This window comes from Octodon degus, unplaced genomic scaffold (assembly GCF_000260255.1).
Source record: "Octodon degus isolate 3935 unplaced genomic scaffold, OctDeg1.0 scaffold00053, whole genome shotgun sequence".
Lineage (NCBI taxonomy): Eukaryota > Metazoa > Chordata > Mammalia > Rodentia > Octodontidae > Octodon > Octodon degus.
The window spans coordinates 1,193,521-1,211,601 of NW_004524629.1; the positions used below are offsets into that span (position 1 = coordinate 1,193,521).

Below are 18,081 nucleotides of genomic sequence, written 5' to 3' on the forward strand. Positions count from 1 at the left end.
TTTGGCCAACAGCCAAAATGACTCAGATCTAATGGGATATGAAACAAATCCAAATATATCCCAGTGTGATGGGTGCGTTAATCCCAGAATCCAAATTTTGGCCTACAGCTATGAGCAGAGATGGAGAGAAGCTTTTCTGTTAACTATGTCTGCGTCACAGCTACATCACTGGTAGGTCAGAGGTCTGCATACAGACAGGGCCAGCGAGTTCCAAACACTGGTTTCTAAGTTTCCACTCCAGTTATCAATTCTGCATATAACGCAACGAGAGAGAAGAAAACCCAGTAACTCTTCAGTGTACTGCTTCAGAGGATAGAAAGCATTTTTAGTGGGAAAGCACTCATTACATGGGGGGCACTGAGGGGACCTTAAAAGGGCTTGGGAGAGGTCTATAGTTTGATGTTCCAATATTTAGAAAGCAATGCAGAAAAATAGGATTTCAGTGGTTTGGAAAAATAGACTCATCCATGTGCAGAAATGCAGGCAAAGCCTCCCGGGTGCTACAGTGGAGTTCACCGTATGAGAGTCCTCTCTTCGTGCGGGGCATGATAGGGACTTCCAGTGTTTCCAGAGGAGAGCCGTGCTGACAGAGGACGTGGTCAGTCCTGTGTGGGGCCCGGGAGCAACCTTCAGCTCCCCTGTGTGTGGTTTTGCTGGCTGACAGCACTGGGGCTGGCACCAATGTGGAGGCAAGAGGCAGAATACCTACTACGTTCCCATGCTCTCTGCCACTTGGCTGTTCTCAAACTTCAGTAAAGGTGAACTGAATTTTTTGTGTGGAAATATTGGAATATTCTCTAGATGGATTTTTAAGGAGGATAACAGACAATGCAGTAGGAAGTGCCAGTCAGGTGGGTCTCACCAGTCAGTTTACCAACTAAGCACAAGAAATTGGGAGTAAAGCAAATGGAGACACTTTTGCTGAGGTCCTGGGCTCTAATTCAATCCTCCGTCGGTGGTAAGAAAATTGTCGGCATCACACAGGAGGCGGCGGTAAAGCAGAGGTCTGTTGACCCTGCCCGCTTTCCATACCTAGGGGGCATGTACCGGGCAAAGGCCAAGCAGTGCTCTAACTTCACCTGGAACTTATTCCTCCAAAGGAAAATCGTGCAACGTCTTGTTTGGTTCCACAATCATAACAAGGTCAACATTACATGGAGGAAAAAAGCAAAACACCATTCCTTTAAAAGGAAACCTTGGCTTTTTCAAGAAGATAAATGTGGTCTGAAACTGGAAGCATGTTATTAACATTTTAAAATGGGATAGAAAATGTGACATTTGTGAAGAATCTCTCCAGACCAGGAAACAATAATCAACGGAAGAATGTGATTTACAGAAAAAAGCAGAAGAGCCTGTCTTAGTTCAGCAAATGGGCTCTAGATGCCTGGTCTGCGGCGCCTGCAGCCCAACGGTGGCTCTAGACTTGTGACCTTCCTTCCCAGCACTCTCCACATGCTACACTGAACACTAAACTGACATTGTTTTAGATGACAATTTGAAAGATGTAAAATTTTTTGATGCACCAGCTCCATTTTTTCTAAGACTTATCTTACAGATATGCTTTCCAAATCCTGTCAACGAATAACACAGGATTCTACCGTACTCATGTAATGAAAACCCCATAACCATGCATTGAGAAGAGAAGGATTTCACTAATTCATATAATAAAAGAATGCAGCAATTTTTAAAGAATGAGGTAAACCTAAAGGTTCAGATGTGAAACATTTCAAGATGTGTTAAGTACAAAAGGGTGTAGAGCTGAATTTTATGACACTTGAAATATGGGTAAAAGCTTCTGGGATGATGTAGAAAAAAAACTGCTCAAACTGGTAGTGGGAGCTGGGGCGTGCATCAGAAGCCTGATCTCTTTTCCTTCATTGTCCAAGTTTTTAAGATACACATATATTAACTTGACTGGAGCAATATTATATAGTTTACGACACACTTTGAATAGAAGAGTGTAAGGCAAAGCTTCACTTTGAAAAATCCTGAAAACAAATTTCTTTTCCTCTTTCATCCTTCAGTATAGATTTCCCAGAGTATAATCCATGAGCCAGTCTGTCTCCCTGAGGGACCAAGGGTGCACACTGTGTTAGGGAAAAAGCTCCAGGTAATGTTTTAGATTCAACCTGTGCATTTAGTCAGGTGTTTAACAACCATGATTTAGGGTCACAAAGCACCCCGGGTGCATATTTTGTTTTAAATACCTTTTCCAAAGCCTCCTTTTTAAAAGCATAATTTCTTCTCACAGAGTCACAGGTGACAACAGCCAGAGGTGGGGGGACACGACGGCTAGTGGGGGACACACTGGCTGGTGAAGGCCAGGACACTGCTCAGAACCTTCCCATTGTTTTCTGGCCTCCTCTTTCTCCCCAGCACTTACTGCCATCGGGCTCCCTGGCTACTTGTTAGGAAGAAGGACGGGGCAGTTCTTTCCACGGCTGAGTCTTCAGCATGTAGAACTGTACCTAGCACATCATGCATCCCATGAGGATCTATCAAAGGAAGGACTGGCTTGAGCTATATATTGTAAAGACCTCTTTGACACTGGGATTGATAAAAAAAATCAAACAAACAAGGTGTCTACCACTACCCTATTTTAGTACCATTAACTAGTTCTAATTTGCTACCAACAAAAATAAGGACAACTGCACACCCCAGCACTTATATTGATGTGAATTTAGACCTACTCACTGCACAGGTTAGACCTCTTTCTTCTCTGTTGAAGTACCAGTGTTTCAGTTAAACAGAAACTCTAATCTCTCATCTCCTGGTATGCATAGATGTCTGAATTGCTGAATTAAATTTCCACATTAACCTAAGTCAAAGGGGGAAATGATCTTAACGCAACCTTAGGTCTGTGTAATTAAGAGTCACCACCTAGAGTACAAGGGTCTTCTCCGGGGCGTTTTTCATGATCACTTAGCTGATCCCTTCCTTCTCCAGCCCATCTGTCCACCACTGACAGCCCTCCCTCTGGCAGAGTTCACAGACCTGCTATGCCACATGCGGCATGCCCCTCCCACACCAGACAAATGCTCAGACAGAATTCTCCTTCCACTAAATTGACTCACCAGGCAACCAACTGTCCCCGTGGATGAGCGGGTAACAGATGTGCTGGGAGGGACATGAAATCTCATACAGGTATATAAAGTGATAAGATGAACGTTGATACAAAAACGACATTTTCTTAGCATAAAATTTACCTAACCTTGTTTTCTTTTTCTTTTCTTTCTTTCTTTTTGAATTTTGTGCAGGGTCTCACTACCAGCTCAGACTTGCAGTGATCCTCCTGTTTTCAGCCTTCCCAGCACTGGGATTACAGGCATAAGCCACCACACCTGGATTCACAGGCTGGCTCAGCTTGTCTGGGGGCAGGGCCAGCATGGCATGTGGTGCCAGAGATTGAGCCCTAGTCCCAGCTCTTGCCTAAGCAGGCGTTTGGTGAGCTGAGCTATCTTGCCAGCCCTAAACTTGCTTTTTAAAATAGAAAATAAAAGACATATAATAGACAGTAGGAGCTGAGTGTTGTGGTGCATACCTGTCATCCAGGTACTTAAGAGGCTAAAGCAAGAAGTTCACTGAGAGTTTGAGGCCAGGCTGGACTACACAGTGAGTTCAAGACCAGCCAATTCATAGTGAAACCCTGTCTCAAACAAAACAAAACAAAAGCCAGGAAAAAGTTCTTTCTCAAATGGGAAGAGGGTCAAGAGATGGAGGAAAGGGACTGGGGGGAGAGGGAAAGAGGATGAAACAGGAATTACTATGCACACATATCAACTTCACATGAGGAATGGAAACATTATATACCGCCAACATGTACTAATAAAAATAAAATTTAAAAAATGTAACAAAGTTATGGATTTCAATTATGTTTTTCTTATAAAATTTAAAACTCTTTGCCACAAAACCTGACTAACAAGTGGCTCACTTTAACCACTAACCCTGATACACTTCCAAAAAGCTTGCGCAAACTGCTATGATGACACAGTCGGATGAAATTTTCCTGCACTCATTCAGGGCAGCCACACTGTGGATACAGAAAGCCAACAAAAAGCGGAGCTTTCACTAGTGAGTCCTGACACCCCACGGGGAGTCTAGCGCACCTCCTCACTTTCCACATAAATCAGGACCACCTCCTCACTTTCCACGTAACTCAGGAGAGGCAGACACCCCACATTAGTTCCAAAGACCTTCCGCTCAAATGGATTCTGCTTCTATTTGGTTTCACAGTCTCAGCTTCACTACTAGATGCGAAGCAGGAGCAGAAGCTGGGATGGATAAATACTGTGGAGAAGGGCAGGAGATCTGTGGAAGGAGGGCCAGGGAAGCAGTGGTGGCCAAGGGAAAGAAAATAATCAAGCTTTGATATGTGTATGCGCCAATTCCCCAAGATGATTGTAACTGTGTCTCATGCGCATGTGAACTTTTCTTTTAAAAAAAGACGGGTAAATATTTTAGCTACAAGATAAAGGGAAGTTAAGACTTCATGGGATGGGAAGGTAACTGTACAGTAACAGACCTAAAACACAGAGCACACTGTCCCAGTTAGTGGCGCAAAACTGAAGGAATGATTTTTCACGTTACATGACCAGTGTCTCTGTATATTCTTCAGATTGCTTAAGTGAGATTGAAATGCAGAGAGGAAAAGAGGGGGGGGAGAGGAGAGAGAGGGGGGGAGAGAGAGAGAGAGCGAAAGCAAGCGAGTGTCTTTGCCAGTTTCAAAACCTGGTTTCGGAGCCATAGGAACGAGCAGAGATAGAAGTCATTCTGAAATCACTATAAGCATAAATTCTTTTTTAATTTATGTTGTTAGAAATTAGTATGACAAAATGTCTCCTGGAGGTGGCACCGCGGCCTTTGCGCTGGCCCCGCAGCTCCCCACGCCCTACCCACACGCGCCCAGCTGGGCGTCCTGCCCTGCTGCCCGCCAGCCTCTCATGCCTCTCGTCCATACTCCTCCCAGCAACTGCAGCGCACCTGCCGCTCCCCTTTCTCCTGTGGCTCCGGCTCCTCCTCTGGGTCCAGCTCCTCCTTAGGTTTCTGTAACTGGGAAAGTGCTCCCCCCTTCCCCCCCTCTCCCCCTCTACCTCATCAATTCCAACCACACTGCAGCCCTACGCTGAAGTCTCATTTGTCGAGAGCCCTTCCCCAAACCTTCCTTCAGCCCTCTATTCTGGGCAACTCCATCTCCTAGCTTATCCCCTCCACCAATCATGTGCTAGGTGTTTTAATCTTAACTTCCGCAGCTGGGCCTCAAGCGTCCTGAGCACAGGAGCGTGATTTACTGGTTCTGAGAAGGAAAGTGGTGAGGCGTTTAAGTCCAGTTCTCACCAACCCCAGCTGCCTGGCGTCAGGCAGAGGGTCTGCCTGGATTGCTCCGCAGAGCTGGTCACGGTTCTCTCAAGGGCGGGTTAGGGCTGAGCAGCACTGGGACTGAGGGCTCAGGCGCGCCACCATCCAGGGGATCATCTGCCTGGCTGAACTGCTGCGCGAAGGGATGGAAAGAAAGGGAAGAGGCAGGCACCCCAAAGATCTGCACCCAAACAAAATCGCTGCTGTTACATTTCCCCCACACCATGACTCAGGCGCTTCCTCTTTTCAAGCAACAGCTATCAGGGGCTTCCTATCAGAACACTCCATTCTGACTGACCATAGGCTTGTGTTTCAGGCAGTACCCTTATTTTAAATAGAAAAATGTTGCTGATGGGAAATTTACAGTGGAACCCCCTACGCCAAAACTGCTGCCAACAGAAGTCCATGTACAGGAATGAGAAAGAAAGGTCTAAATTTGGTGTGCACATCTAAGAGGAACAAGAAGCGGGAACACACACACACACACACACACGTGCGCACGTGTGCACAGGTGAGATTTTAATACTGTCCATCCAGGTCATAAGTATGAAAAAAATCAAGTTTGTTTCTAGGAATTTGCCCAAGCAGGATACACCCATATGCTATGCTCTGGGACTTAGTCCAGAAAGTGGAGTGCATGGGGACCTAATGAAGCTTCTGTGCTCTAACTCAACAAGCATTATATGAACACTTGTTGTGCCTGTGTGTGCGCATGTGTCTCTGTGTATGTGTGCATGCAAAGGAGACATACACAAGGGAGGTGAGAGCCAGTGAGTGGAGTACGCCTGCGCCTTTAGACCTAACCCTGAGGACTGAGAGTGGATCTACACATAGATGGTTCATTACCCAATGAATCAGGAGCTGTACGACAGACAGGCCGTCACCTCCATCCTGCTCCTCCCCTCATTGCCATGCTGATGCATTTCTAATTACCAAGGGCAATATGGTTAACTTGGCTTGTCACATACTCGAAAGGAAACGAATTTCAACTGTCCTTGGTAGTGACTGTGTCAGGGGAAAAGGGGAAGTAAGGAAAGAGGCTGTGCTCAACCCTTTCAAATCCTGGCTGTCAACTCAGGCTGTGCTTGCAGGCCCAGGAGAATCCCAGCCTCTCAGTCAAGGGACACTCTTACCTCCATCACTGCAGGTCCTGGAGTCTGAAGCCAGGCTGTCTGTGGAGCTGGTGGTGAAGCTGACGTGGACACCCCGGAAAGACGGGCTGAGGCTTTCTGCAGAGCCCTGGCTCACTTTTTCCAAATCAGAGCTGCTCTTGTTCATTTTTAAAAGGTGCCTTCAAAAGGTAGAAAAAAAAAAAAGTAAGTGGCTTGGTTTCTAGGCAGAGATGAAAGTGATGGGTCATGAACCCATGATGCTCTTAAAACCTGGCAAATGTCTGCATATTAGAAGAAAAAGAAAAAAAAAAAAAATCCATGGGCTCTTCTGAAGTTTTACGCACATGAATGGGAGGAGGGTTCCTGGACGGGAGAGTACAAAAATGTGTAAAATGCAAACACCAAAATCCTGACTTGGGAGAACTGAACTGCCTTCACATTCTGATTCCCCTCTGTCAAGCAACTTACGCCAGCTATTATGTTCTGGGTATCCTGTTTACAAAAAAAGTAAAACATTACTATACAGGCCAATATACAAAGCTCTGCAGAGGCTGGGGAGTGTTTGCAAGATCCTCTGACAGGCAAATTGCAAACTAGGTCTAAAAAATATGGGGTTGCTTTATTTGCCTGGTACTTTCTTGCTTGGCTTCAAAGAGTTTGGTTGGAATTAAGGAAAAGTTCATATAAATTTTAACCTCAACACCAGGTTAAGCGCTCTTGCAGTGCTTAAATGGAGCCAAGTTAGCACAGGCCTTGATTGAGAACCACAGAGTCTGCCTTATGACTTCCTGTGAAGCCTTCTGTTGTGTCTCCTAAAATAACATTGCCAACATATCAGAGACAGGAATACAGACTTTAAGAAATAGGACCTGCCCTAGAGAACACAGTCTCATTATTGGGTAGAGTACTTAGCTTATTGATTTTTTGCCTTTTCTGTTTCTAAAACTCACATGAATATTCACTTCTGCTCTGACATTTTCACCATGAAATGAGACAGATCACAAACAATCCAGCCCTTTCCCTGTGGGTGGTAACCCACATTTGTCTAAGTGATATTTCCTTATGACACCCCTGTTCCTACTATGACAGATCTGTATCTCCATATCTGCTATAAGAAGTACACAATATGGTACTGATTTGGAATCAGGACCTCGGCATTTAACACACATGATGCTACTATCAGGAATTTGGTGATCATTCTTTGTTTACAAGATTGCCAGACCCTGGGTTAGTTTTCAGGCACTGGAATGTCTTACTTATAACAGAAAAGTTTACAGCTACTGTTTATGGTTTGTGTCTCAATGCCCCTACCCTAGCCTTATGCAGTATTAGGTGGGACATTTTCAGAGGTGGCTGAATCTAGAGTGTGTGACTGATTTGAGATATAACGCAGGGAGAAGGGTGTTTAATTACTAAATCAGTCCACTGATTGGCACCGACCTAGTCCTTGTAGTCTGGATAAAATAAAAGAGGCAGAAAGACACTGTGAAGGTCCCCCATTGATGTGCTGTCTTCTGTCACCACAAACCATTGCCCCTCTGCCCTCTGTCACCCTACCTTGGAGCCAGCCAAGTATGGACTGAAATCTCTACAGACCATGAGCTAAGGAAACTTTTTGCCCTTTAGCTTTGGGTGTTAGGTACTTTGTCACAATAATGAGAAAAAGTGACTAAGATAAAAGCTGGTACCAGCGAAGTGGGGTCCTTGCTGCAACATTACATGGCCAGTGGCTAAAGGACCTTTGGAACTGGCTTATGGAACGAGAAGAATTAGGGAAGGTCTGCAGATGCCAGCTGAAAAAGGAGAGCCGGAACACCTTAGGCTGTAATGTATGGGAGATTCTGATCAGAGCTCAGAAGACAGAAGGCTGACAGAAATCCTGCTGGTAAAGGCCAGGCTTGGGAGTTCTCTGCTGTGAAGACCGCATTGGCTGTTAGATTCCAGACAAAGTGTGTTACAGCTTGGCAGAAAGCCTATGTGCATTTTGCTCTTGTCAAGAGACTTTGCCTGAGATTGAGATTAAGTGTGGTAGACTAATTAATCTGACAGAAGAAATTTCAAGGCTATCTAATGTTGAGGCTGTAGCATGGTTACTGTCGGGGGCTTCTAGCCAGATTTATATTGAGAATCGACAGCAAAGAGCCACAATGATTTAACTATTTATTTATTTGGTATAGAGTCTTGCTACACAGCTCAGACTTGTAGTGATCCTCCTGTCTCAGACTCCCCAGCACTGGGACTACAGGCCTGTGCCACCACACCCAGTTTTGTTGGTTGGCTCAGTGCAGGGCTGGCACGGCATGCAGTACTGGGGATTGAACCTGGGTTCTTGTGCTTGCCAGGCAGGTGCTTAGACCACCAGGCTATCTCCCAGGCCCCCAGAATGATTTGAAATGTTTTGAGTTTCACCAGAATGGAAACTCCGGTAAAGCTGGGGATTGCATCAACAGAGTGGGGGAGATCTTGGTTGCTGAGAAGGAACAGTACAGTAGAAAAGATGAGCTGAAGGCATCAAAGCAGCAGGATTCCACCCTTTGCAGCCTCAGAATTGCAAAAATGAAAGGCTCTGCTTTGAGAAGAAAGCCCCAGAGCACTGTGTTTCAGAATGGCAGCAGCCTAGGGAAGTTGTTGTTCCTCAGGATTTAGCTCATAGATACCTCCCGCCCCACTACAGCCAAGAGAAAAAGGAAGCCTGACTGCTGCTCAGCTGGCAGTAGACTCTGGCATCATCCACAGGGTGCTGGTTTTAGATGCATGCAGAATGGATGAATTGTGGGGTAAGGAAGGTTTCCACCAGATTTCAGAAGATGGTCTGGGGGGTCAGGCAGTGTGCCTTCAAGAGGGCATTGTATGAAGTTTTCTGTAGGAAGCCAAAGGTGCAGTGGAGACCCCAGAAATTTGGAGAAGCCAGAAACATGGATCATCTGAGAAAAACTGCAAAGAAGATGCAGAATTGGCCCAAGAGAGAAACCATGGGTGGTACAACCACCTGAAATGTCATAGAGGTGGGCCACCCAATGCTTTGGAGTTCATCTTGCCTCACTGCACATGAAATTACAGGACTTAATATTTGTCCTGCTGGCTTGTGAACTTGCTTTGTTCCCATTCCTTACTATCCCTCTGTTTATAACTTTTGAAGTGGAAGTGCCTATCTTGTGCCATTGTACAAAGAACGTGTGTAACTTTCTTTTCATTTGTACAGAGGCTCACAGCTAAGAGTTGCCCTAAATTGCAGAGACTCAGGACTTAGCCTTTTTAGCAATAACTGTTAGGACTTTGGCAACCCTTAGCAATGGATTCAATCCCTTTTTAATAAAGGAATGTATATGAGTGTTTGAGGGTCAGGGGCTGAATATTATGGTTTGTGTCTAGACATCCTTCCAAACTCTCATTCAGTCTCAGCTGGGGCTTTTTCAGAGGTGGCTGGATTTACAGGATGTGATACAATCATAGGGCAATGCTAGGATTAACTGTGGGCAATTAATGAATCAGTCCACTGATTGGCCTGGCACCCCTGTTCCTACTATGGCAGATCTATATCTCCAAATCTACTATGAGAAGTACACAATATGATACTGATTTGGCATCAGGACCTCTGAGAGGACAGAAAGAGGCTGGTCTTCTCCATTCCTCTGTTGCTTTTGCTACCTTGGAGCTGCCATGAACCATTCTCCTCTGCAACATTCCTCTGGCATGTGCCACTCTGCCTTGGAGCCAGCCAACTATGGACTGAAAACTCAACAAACTGTGAGCAAAATAAACCTTTTTACCCTTTAATTGTGGGCTTCAGGTATTTTGTTTCAGCAACAAGAAAAGTAACTAAGACAGCTACTCTGAAAAGTACTCTTCAGAAAACATTTCTCAACTCATTGCCAACTTTAGAACTTATAAAAAAATCTTCTAAAATAATCAAATATTAAGTGACTGTGACAATAGTGTCATAGACTAACAGAAGTCTTAATACTATTTTGGTATCACTGTTAGGATATATCTTGGAAATATCAAATCCTTAGGAAATGCTATGGTAGTCAATGACCTTTATGTAACATTCTGCCAGCATACAATTATAGAAAGTTTTCTTTCTTACAAAGTTTTCTTTTTCACTATGTTGTCTCTGCTGGCCTGCCATTCCTCCTGCCTCAGTGTCCTGTGCATCTGGGATTATAAGCATAAGTTGCCACACCTGGCTTTTGCAAAGACAAAGCCAAGATAGTCCTAAATATTTTCATGTATGAACACACACACACACACACACACACACACACACACACACACACAGGGTTCCTTAGAATACCAGTCACATTGGGAAGAAGGAAATTTTCAGGTAATGGATGCAAAGAAGGACCTCAACACTGCAGTGGAACTCAGGATGCTACCATACTGAGTGTGTTTCCTGGAAGTTTTGGTACATATATTGTTTATATAGTTTGCTTCTATTCTCAGTTTTTAAAAGAGCTTTATATTTTAATTTATTTATAATGACTAGACTTTATCAAATGCTTTTGTATTAGTAACTTCACTTTTACATTTAATTAATTTTATAAAAATATTTTTTAATCTGTACATAAAAATTATACTTCTTAAAGGGCTACCATGATATGTTACAAATAACTTTTCTATAATTCCAAGACTCCATTTTGGAATACAAATATCCTTGAGAAATGCTAAACATATCACTGCAGTAAACAGCTCACTAATCATAGTAGGTCATAACTATTTACAGAATGAAAATTGATTCCAACAAAATAGAACCAAAAAATATAAAGCTAAATATAATAAGGATTTGTGAAACTTTTTTGTGAACTTTTTGTTTGACAGGTATATTGGATCTTAATATTAAATATACTCCTTATAGTGAATCATGCTGTTTAAAAAAAATCATTACTTTGAGAATAAGGACCAAGGGCCGGGGCTGACAGCTCAGCAGTCTTAGCACCTGCTTTGCAAGTGCAAGGACCCGGGTTCAATCCCCAGTACTGCACGCTGCCCTGGCCCTGGAATCCACTGGTGTGCCATGCTGGCCCCAAATCAGGAATGGTGGTGCACACTTGTAATCCCCATGCTGCGGAGGTTCAGACAGAAAGATCACTATGAGTCTGAACTGCATAGTGAGTCCCTGTAACCAATAAATACATAAATAAATCATTAAAAAAAAAAAGAATAAGGACCAGTATATGGTCCTTATTTCCTCAAACAGCCAGACGGCAACTACTTGAAGTCCACACAGTGACTGCTTTATAACTATCAAGTTACGGGACAGCAGCATAAGCTGTGTCTAAATGAAATATAGGAAGTAAAGCCATGCTGTTATGTTGAGCTGTGGGAGACTCAGGTCAACAACTTCTGACATTGCCAGTCAAGTAGAAGACCCAATACTATTATGGGCTACTGGACTCTTTTGGAATATTTTGCTGAGTTTACACACCTATAATATTCAAATAACGGAACTTAACAAAAAAAGGGTATACAGATGAATGTCCATTTTGTATCTGTGTATTCAAAGTGATTAGGATTGATACATAGTTACATTCTCTTAATGAACAGAATGATTTTTTCTGATGGTGTTTGTAAATAGGATATCATGTCCGCATCTTGTACAGCAATTAACCGCTGGGAAGAATGTATGCAATGTGTTGATTATTGAAACTGTCCTACCAATTTGATTTGAAACTGTCTCATTGCTATTTGTTTATCAATAAAATTATGGGGAAAAAAATAAGCTGTGTCTAAGGGACTGGGCCTGTTCTCCAAAGGATTTACAAAAATCATGGTTAGATTACGAATAGTAAGTGACTAACTCTTGCTCTAAAATGGTCTTGTCCAGTAGAAATTCAAGCCCTATATATAATTTAAAATTTTCTAGTGTTCAGATTAAAAAATTTATTTATTTATTTATTTTATTTATTTTTTTTTTTGTGGAACCGGGGATTGAGCTCAGGCCCTTGGGCTTGCCAGGGAAGCACTTATTCCACTGAGCCATCTCCCCAGCCCCAGATTAAAAAATTTAAAAGAAATTGGTGATATAAATTTTGGGGATGCATTTTAATTTAATAACAATATATATCAAATATTGTCATAGCAACATGTCATAAAAATTTTAATAAGACATTTTTATATTCTTATTTTCATTTTAAGTTTTAAAAATCTAGTATTGATGTATATTTATAGCACACTGCAATTTGGACTAAGCACACTATAAGGTAGTAGCTATTGTACTATACAGTGCAAACTTAGAAAAAAAATCTCAAAATCTCATACATAGATAAGGATGTTCACAATGTTACAAGAAACAAAAACAAAATTGTAAATAGTTCAATGTCCACCAAGAAAGGAATAATGGTGGACTACCATAAAACAGTCAAAAGAAAGATTATATATAATATGAAAAAAAAACATTTTAAATGTTCAGAATTAAAAATAGTTTACATTTTGGAAGCAAAAATAAATAAATAAATAAATAAATAAATAAATAAATAAATAAAAATAGTTTACAAAGGGCCAGGGAGATGGCTTAGTGGAATAAGCGCTTCCCTGGCAAGCTCAAGGGCCTGAGTTCAATCCCCAGTTCCGCAAAAAAAAAAAAAAAGAAAAAAAAAATAGTTTACAAAAATCTCAAGTAGACCGTGATGTCATATATATATATATATATATATATATATGCATGACATGCTTTGTAGATCACAAAATACAAACAATGCTCTTTAACATCAAAGCAGTAATTGCTCTGGGTAGGAACAGGAAGTTGAAATACAAATTACAGAGTGAGGAACTACTACTATATCAGTAATGCTTTTTTTTTTTAATTTTTTCATTTATTTATTTTTTGGTGGAACCGGGGATTGAACTCAGACCCATGCTCTTGCCAGGAAAGCGCTTATTCCACTGAGCCATCTCCCCAGCCCCCAGTAATGCTTTATTTTTTTAAAAAATCTAGGACTTGGAGCTGTAACAGCACATGCTTAGCACGTGCGAGGCCCTCAGTGCAATTCCTAGCACCACCACCACCAAACCAAACCAAAAACCCTAAAACAAATGGCAGAATGTTAATATTTGAAAAATCTTAGGGGTTACACTTGAATGTCAATTAAACTGCTCTTTGAACTTTATTGTATGCTTGAAATATCTGATAGTTTAAAAATGAACTTTTCAAGTAAGAAATCAGTAAGGCCCAGGGATGGCCATGCTCTTGATCTGTTTCTGAGCTTCTTGGAGATGGGGACATGGAACAGTCAGGAGGGATCTCTGCCAGCCTGTCCTAGTAACAGCCAGACTCAGTGAGATAGTTTCTCTCAGCAGAGCCTTGTGGATGGAAAAAAGTTGCTTCACAGATCTACCAACTTGTCTAGAACCTTGGGATTATTCCTTCTGAATTTAGCTCTTATGTAAGGGAGAGTCTCGCAGCTCTAGCTAGGGTCTCTTGTCAAAGTAAAACAGACACAAATCAGTCTACTTCTTTGATTCAGAATAAATTTTTTCATGGGGTGTGTGTGGGGGGGTGGGAAGGCAGAGATCTCCTTCAGTAGACTCTCTTAAAAATCTTTATATTTAAGGCACAAGTAGACTTTGTGCCCTCTGGAGATACGACTGCTGCTCACTTACTGAAAAAGCTATGAACTAAAGTTCCTACCAGCTAACAAAAACTCAGTAGGCTGTGGAAACAGGCGGTGCAAAATGGGAGGAAATATGCTTTCTCCAACACACCGCGGGGGCCCTTTTTCTTAACAGTAAAACCTAGGAGGGGCTGGGGATGTAACTCAGAGATACAGCACTTGTCTAGCAAGCAGGATGGCCTGGATCCCATCCTCAGCACAGCGAAATGAAAACAAAACAAAGCAAAACAAAACGCAACAAAACTTAAGGCATGATGACTTGCTGCCACAAACTGTATCAAAAAGCATCCATCTCAGGAATTCCTGTCCTGTGTACTCTCTGAGGACAGCCACTTTAATTAAGGAAAGAGCAAAACCACATCAAATTTAAAAGTCAAAGGCAAGCTTTCCATCAAAGCTGTGACTTAGAATCAAGGTGCTTTTGATGCTTCAGTCTCTGTGTGCAAAGAACTTTGGAATCCCTGGTAAAGGCTTAACATCCCAAGGTTACTCTGAGTCCTGAAGGAGTGCTCTGTTGGATGTGAGGCCAAATGATGCTACGAACCTGCTCAACAACTTACAGAGGCTGTATTTTTTAAATTGCATGTTTCCCTCATTAACAACGATCTCATCTGTCTTTCATAAAACTGATGTGAACCCTCCATAAAATGAAATCTAACGTCTTGTAACTTAAGGAAGTGGTTTTCATGGACAAAAATCACACGCTCTAGTCTTGCTTCGCTGGTTGGAGAATAACATTCTTATCAGCTACAGTGAGGGTAGGTCTCCGCAGATGCCTCTGCTCGCCCTGTGATAAAGGACTTATCCTGGCTCAGACTTCCTTTCCTGCCTCCCATGGCTGGTCACAGGCAAGCTGTGTAAAATGCATGAGTGGGTGGCACAACGTCCTCCCGGATTCAGACCTGCAGCTGCCGCCCAGTGCTTCAGAATGGCTTTTCCCCCCATTGTCCTTGGAAAGCAAAGATTTGCCTGAGTGGTCTCCATATTACGATGGTAGAAATCTGGAAAAAAAAAATAATAACCTAGCCGGAAGAGTCATCCGCCAGACTTCCCCATTCATAGGACCAAGCCTCATCTAAAAATATCCCCGGCACTCCCAGAGCTTGTAAGCTCCCAGAGTTTCCAAAATCCTTACGGAGAACAACTCCCTGTGTGGCCGGGAACCCCCTTTTGAATGCCACATGGCTGCTGGATGCCCAGAGGACTGCACGGTCCACAGAGTGACTGAAAAAAGAAGTCCTGATCTCACTGCCTAACGGGTTTAGCTTGCACACACCTGGCAGAGAGCTTTTTGCCTCTGAAGCTAAAGTTCTAAAAACATAAATAACGCTAAATTTGCTCTTTAAGTTCCAGCAAATGTTCACAGAAAGTCTTGGAATTGATGAGATTCACGACTAAATGTACTCGTGATATGGTGAGCGTCTAAAGGGAAGTTCTAAAGAAAAATGCTAATGCTCGGGAAGCGCAAGTTTTAAGTGCTCTACATGTTTTAAAATCATTACGAGGAAGTGAAAAATTCAGACTCAACTCTGAAGTTCAAGTTTTAGACTCAAACAAGGAACCCAGCGCCTCAACCAAAGAATGGAAACCCCTTACCATCCTAGACTCCAGCCCAAGCGCCGTCCGACAGTGCGGCCTCCAAGCCCCGCGACAGGCTGGCCCGGGCGGCGACAGGCTGGCGCAGGCGGGCGCGCGGTGCAGGAGCGGTCTCAGAGCGCGCAGGGCGCCTCCGGCTGCTGTGAGCTCCTGGGCGCAGCTCTCCGTTTCCCCTCAGTTCCTCTCTGACTGTTCTATGAAATGCACTTCCTGCCACCGCACAGGAAAATAGGGACGGCTCTGCCTCTGACCTGTGGCTTTTACTCCCAGATTCTCGTCTCCAGCCCCACAATGAGAAGATCCTCAGACACACTCTAAAGTACATTGTTTTTCTCTACTATTTAACCACTTTCTGAAGTCGAAATCACTGAATGGTTCCGGGTTGCTGGGTGAATAACATGTCTTAAGCTTCTCTCCTGCCTGTGTTAGCTGCAGCGCACCCTCCTTCCTGTCCATCCTGCAAACCACCCTAGGTTACTCCACGCAGAACCCCTTCCTGCCTCTCTGCACTGAGAGCTCCTCAGCAGAGTAGGCCTGACACCCAGCTACTGCAGACCTGCAACCCTGCAGGGAAGTACTTCTCAACTCTTTTAGACAAAGTTTAAGTAAAATCCTCACAGAAGTTCTGCAGTTTTGGGTAAAAGACTCTCACTCGAAATCTTTCTAAATAATGCTCTCATCATAAGGGCTGATCCTGTTCAATCCCACACAGAGCTCCTGTAAAGGTACTCTCCCTGGCCGCCATACTGAATCAGCTCACAACTTTTGGATGACAGAAACACACACCCCAAATTCTCTCTGACAATCCTATTTTCAAATATTCCTACTCCCTGTCATATATTTAAAAATATGACTAGATTTCTGGTTTGAAAGAAAAGCATTATTTTGGTAGTACACTACCAACTCCCCTCACATGTCCTTTTGCTCCCCTCAGGGTTTCCTTCCCTTTGTTCCTACAGCACTCAGTATTTCTCCTCCTTCCCCTGAGGAGTCCAGAGGAACTTCGCCCCTCTCCCCATCTAATCTTCCATCCTCAAAAGGCAGCATGACCTTTACTTACCTGTGAATTCCTTCTAAAGCATTTCAGTCTTTCTGACAGGTTGCTCCCCTCTGTGACCCCTGCTGACCTGAGCTTGAACCATTTCATCAAGCATTTGGTTATAATCCTAGTTAAATTATTCTAATTATTTCATGTGAAGTAGGCTCATTACTACCCCCAAATTATAAACCATTTGAGGAACTGTGTCACAGTCAGGGCATGCCAGAACACAGAGTAATTATTAAACACTTCTTGATTAAGTTATCTGTTTCTGTTTCAATATCTCAGTAGCATCAAGAATAAATGATTCCTCTGAGGAAGAATTAACATTTTCTGGCAAAATTCGTGAAAGGAAGGAACACTGAGCAACAGACAGCCATCAGAAGTGCTGATTAAATAGCACAACTTCCTCCTATGGGTGAAACACTACACTCCTAAATACCCTGAACATGAAGAAATCTTACAGTTTTTCTTTTCTTTTTTCTTTCTTTCTTTTCTTTTCTTTTTTTTTTCTTTCTTTCTTTCTTTTTTTTTTTTTCTTTTTGGTCAGAAGATAGAATAAGAAAGGCAAAAGGCCAGCTAGATAGCTCAGCAAATTAAAGTGCCTGCTTAGGCAGACCCTGGGATGGTAGTTCAATACCCTCTCCTCCACACCATGTCAGCCCTGCCCCAGGGGCACACTGAGACAGCAACTGAGATTCGGTGTGTTGGTGCGTGCCTATAATCCCAGCACTTGGGAGGCCAAAAAACAGAAAAGATCAGTGAGACCCTATAGATTCTGTACTAAATACATTAAAAAAAAAAAAAAAGAGTAAGAAAGGCAAGTAACTAAACTGGAAATGGTTTTTACTGTATCTTTGGTGCTTTTTGATGAAGATGTTGAGAGAGGTCTTTTGGAAATGCCCAAGTGCCACCTCAAAGGACTGACAGGGACAGTCCTGTGTGGGAACATTTATTCTGCTGATTTATCTGCATGTATAAATACAGCAAATAAGGGGCTGGGGAGATGGCTCAGTGGAATAAGCGCTTCCCTGGCAAGCGCAAGGGCCTGAGTTCAATCCCCAGTTCCGCAGAAAGAAAGAAAGAAAGAAAGAAAGAAAGAAAGAAAGAAAGAAAGAAAGAAAGAGAAAAAGAAAGAAAGAAAGAAAGAGTGTCTTGCCTGTTCAGCTACCTGGCTAGGTGTATGTTTTTCCCTGCAAAAACAGAGATTGAGACTGGGAGCGGTGGCGCGCACCAGTAATCCCAGTGCTTGGGAGGCTGAAAACAGGAGGATCCCCACAAAAAACAATTACACCAGCCCCCATCTTCAGCAGCTTGGATAATTGTTTTCCTCTGTCTTTGTCAAAATTTAGTATTATCTGTGCCAGTG

General features: G+C 43.0%; 1 protein-coding gene across 2 annotated transcripts in view; it reads right to left on the bottom strand.

Moving 5' to 3' along the window:
• The window catches only part of Prag1 (PEAK1 related, kinase-activating pseudokinase 1), a 54,951-nt gene that overhangs the window by 12,536 nt on the left and 24,334 nt on the right, over window positions 1-18,081 (bottom strand). For both annotated transcript variants that reach the window (XM_004633281.2, XM_023717653.1), the window contains exon 4: window positions 6,489-6,646. In XM_004633281.2, coding sequence (XP_004633338.1) covers window positions 6,489-6,646 — 158 coding nt within the window. The remainder of the gene's footprint in view (window positions 1-6,488; window positions 6,647-18,081) is intronic.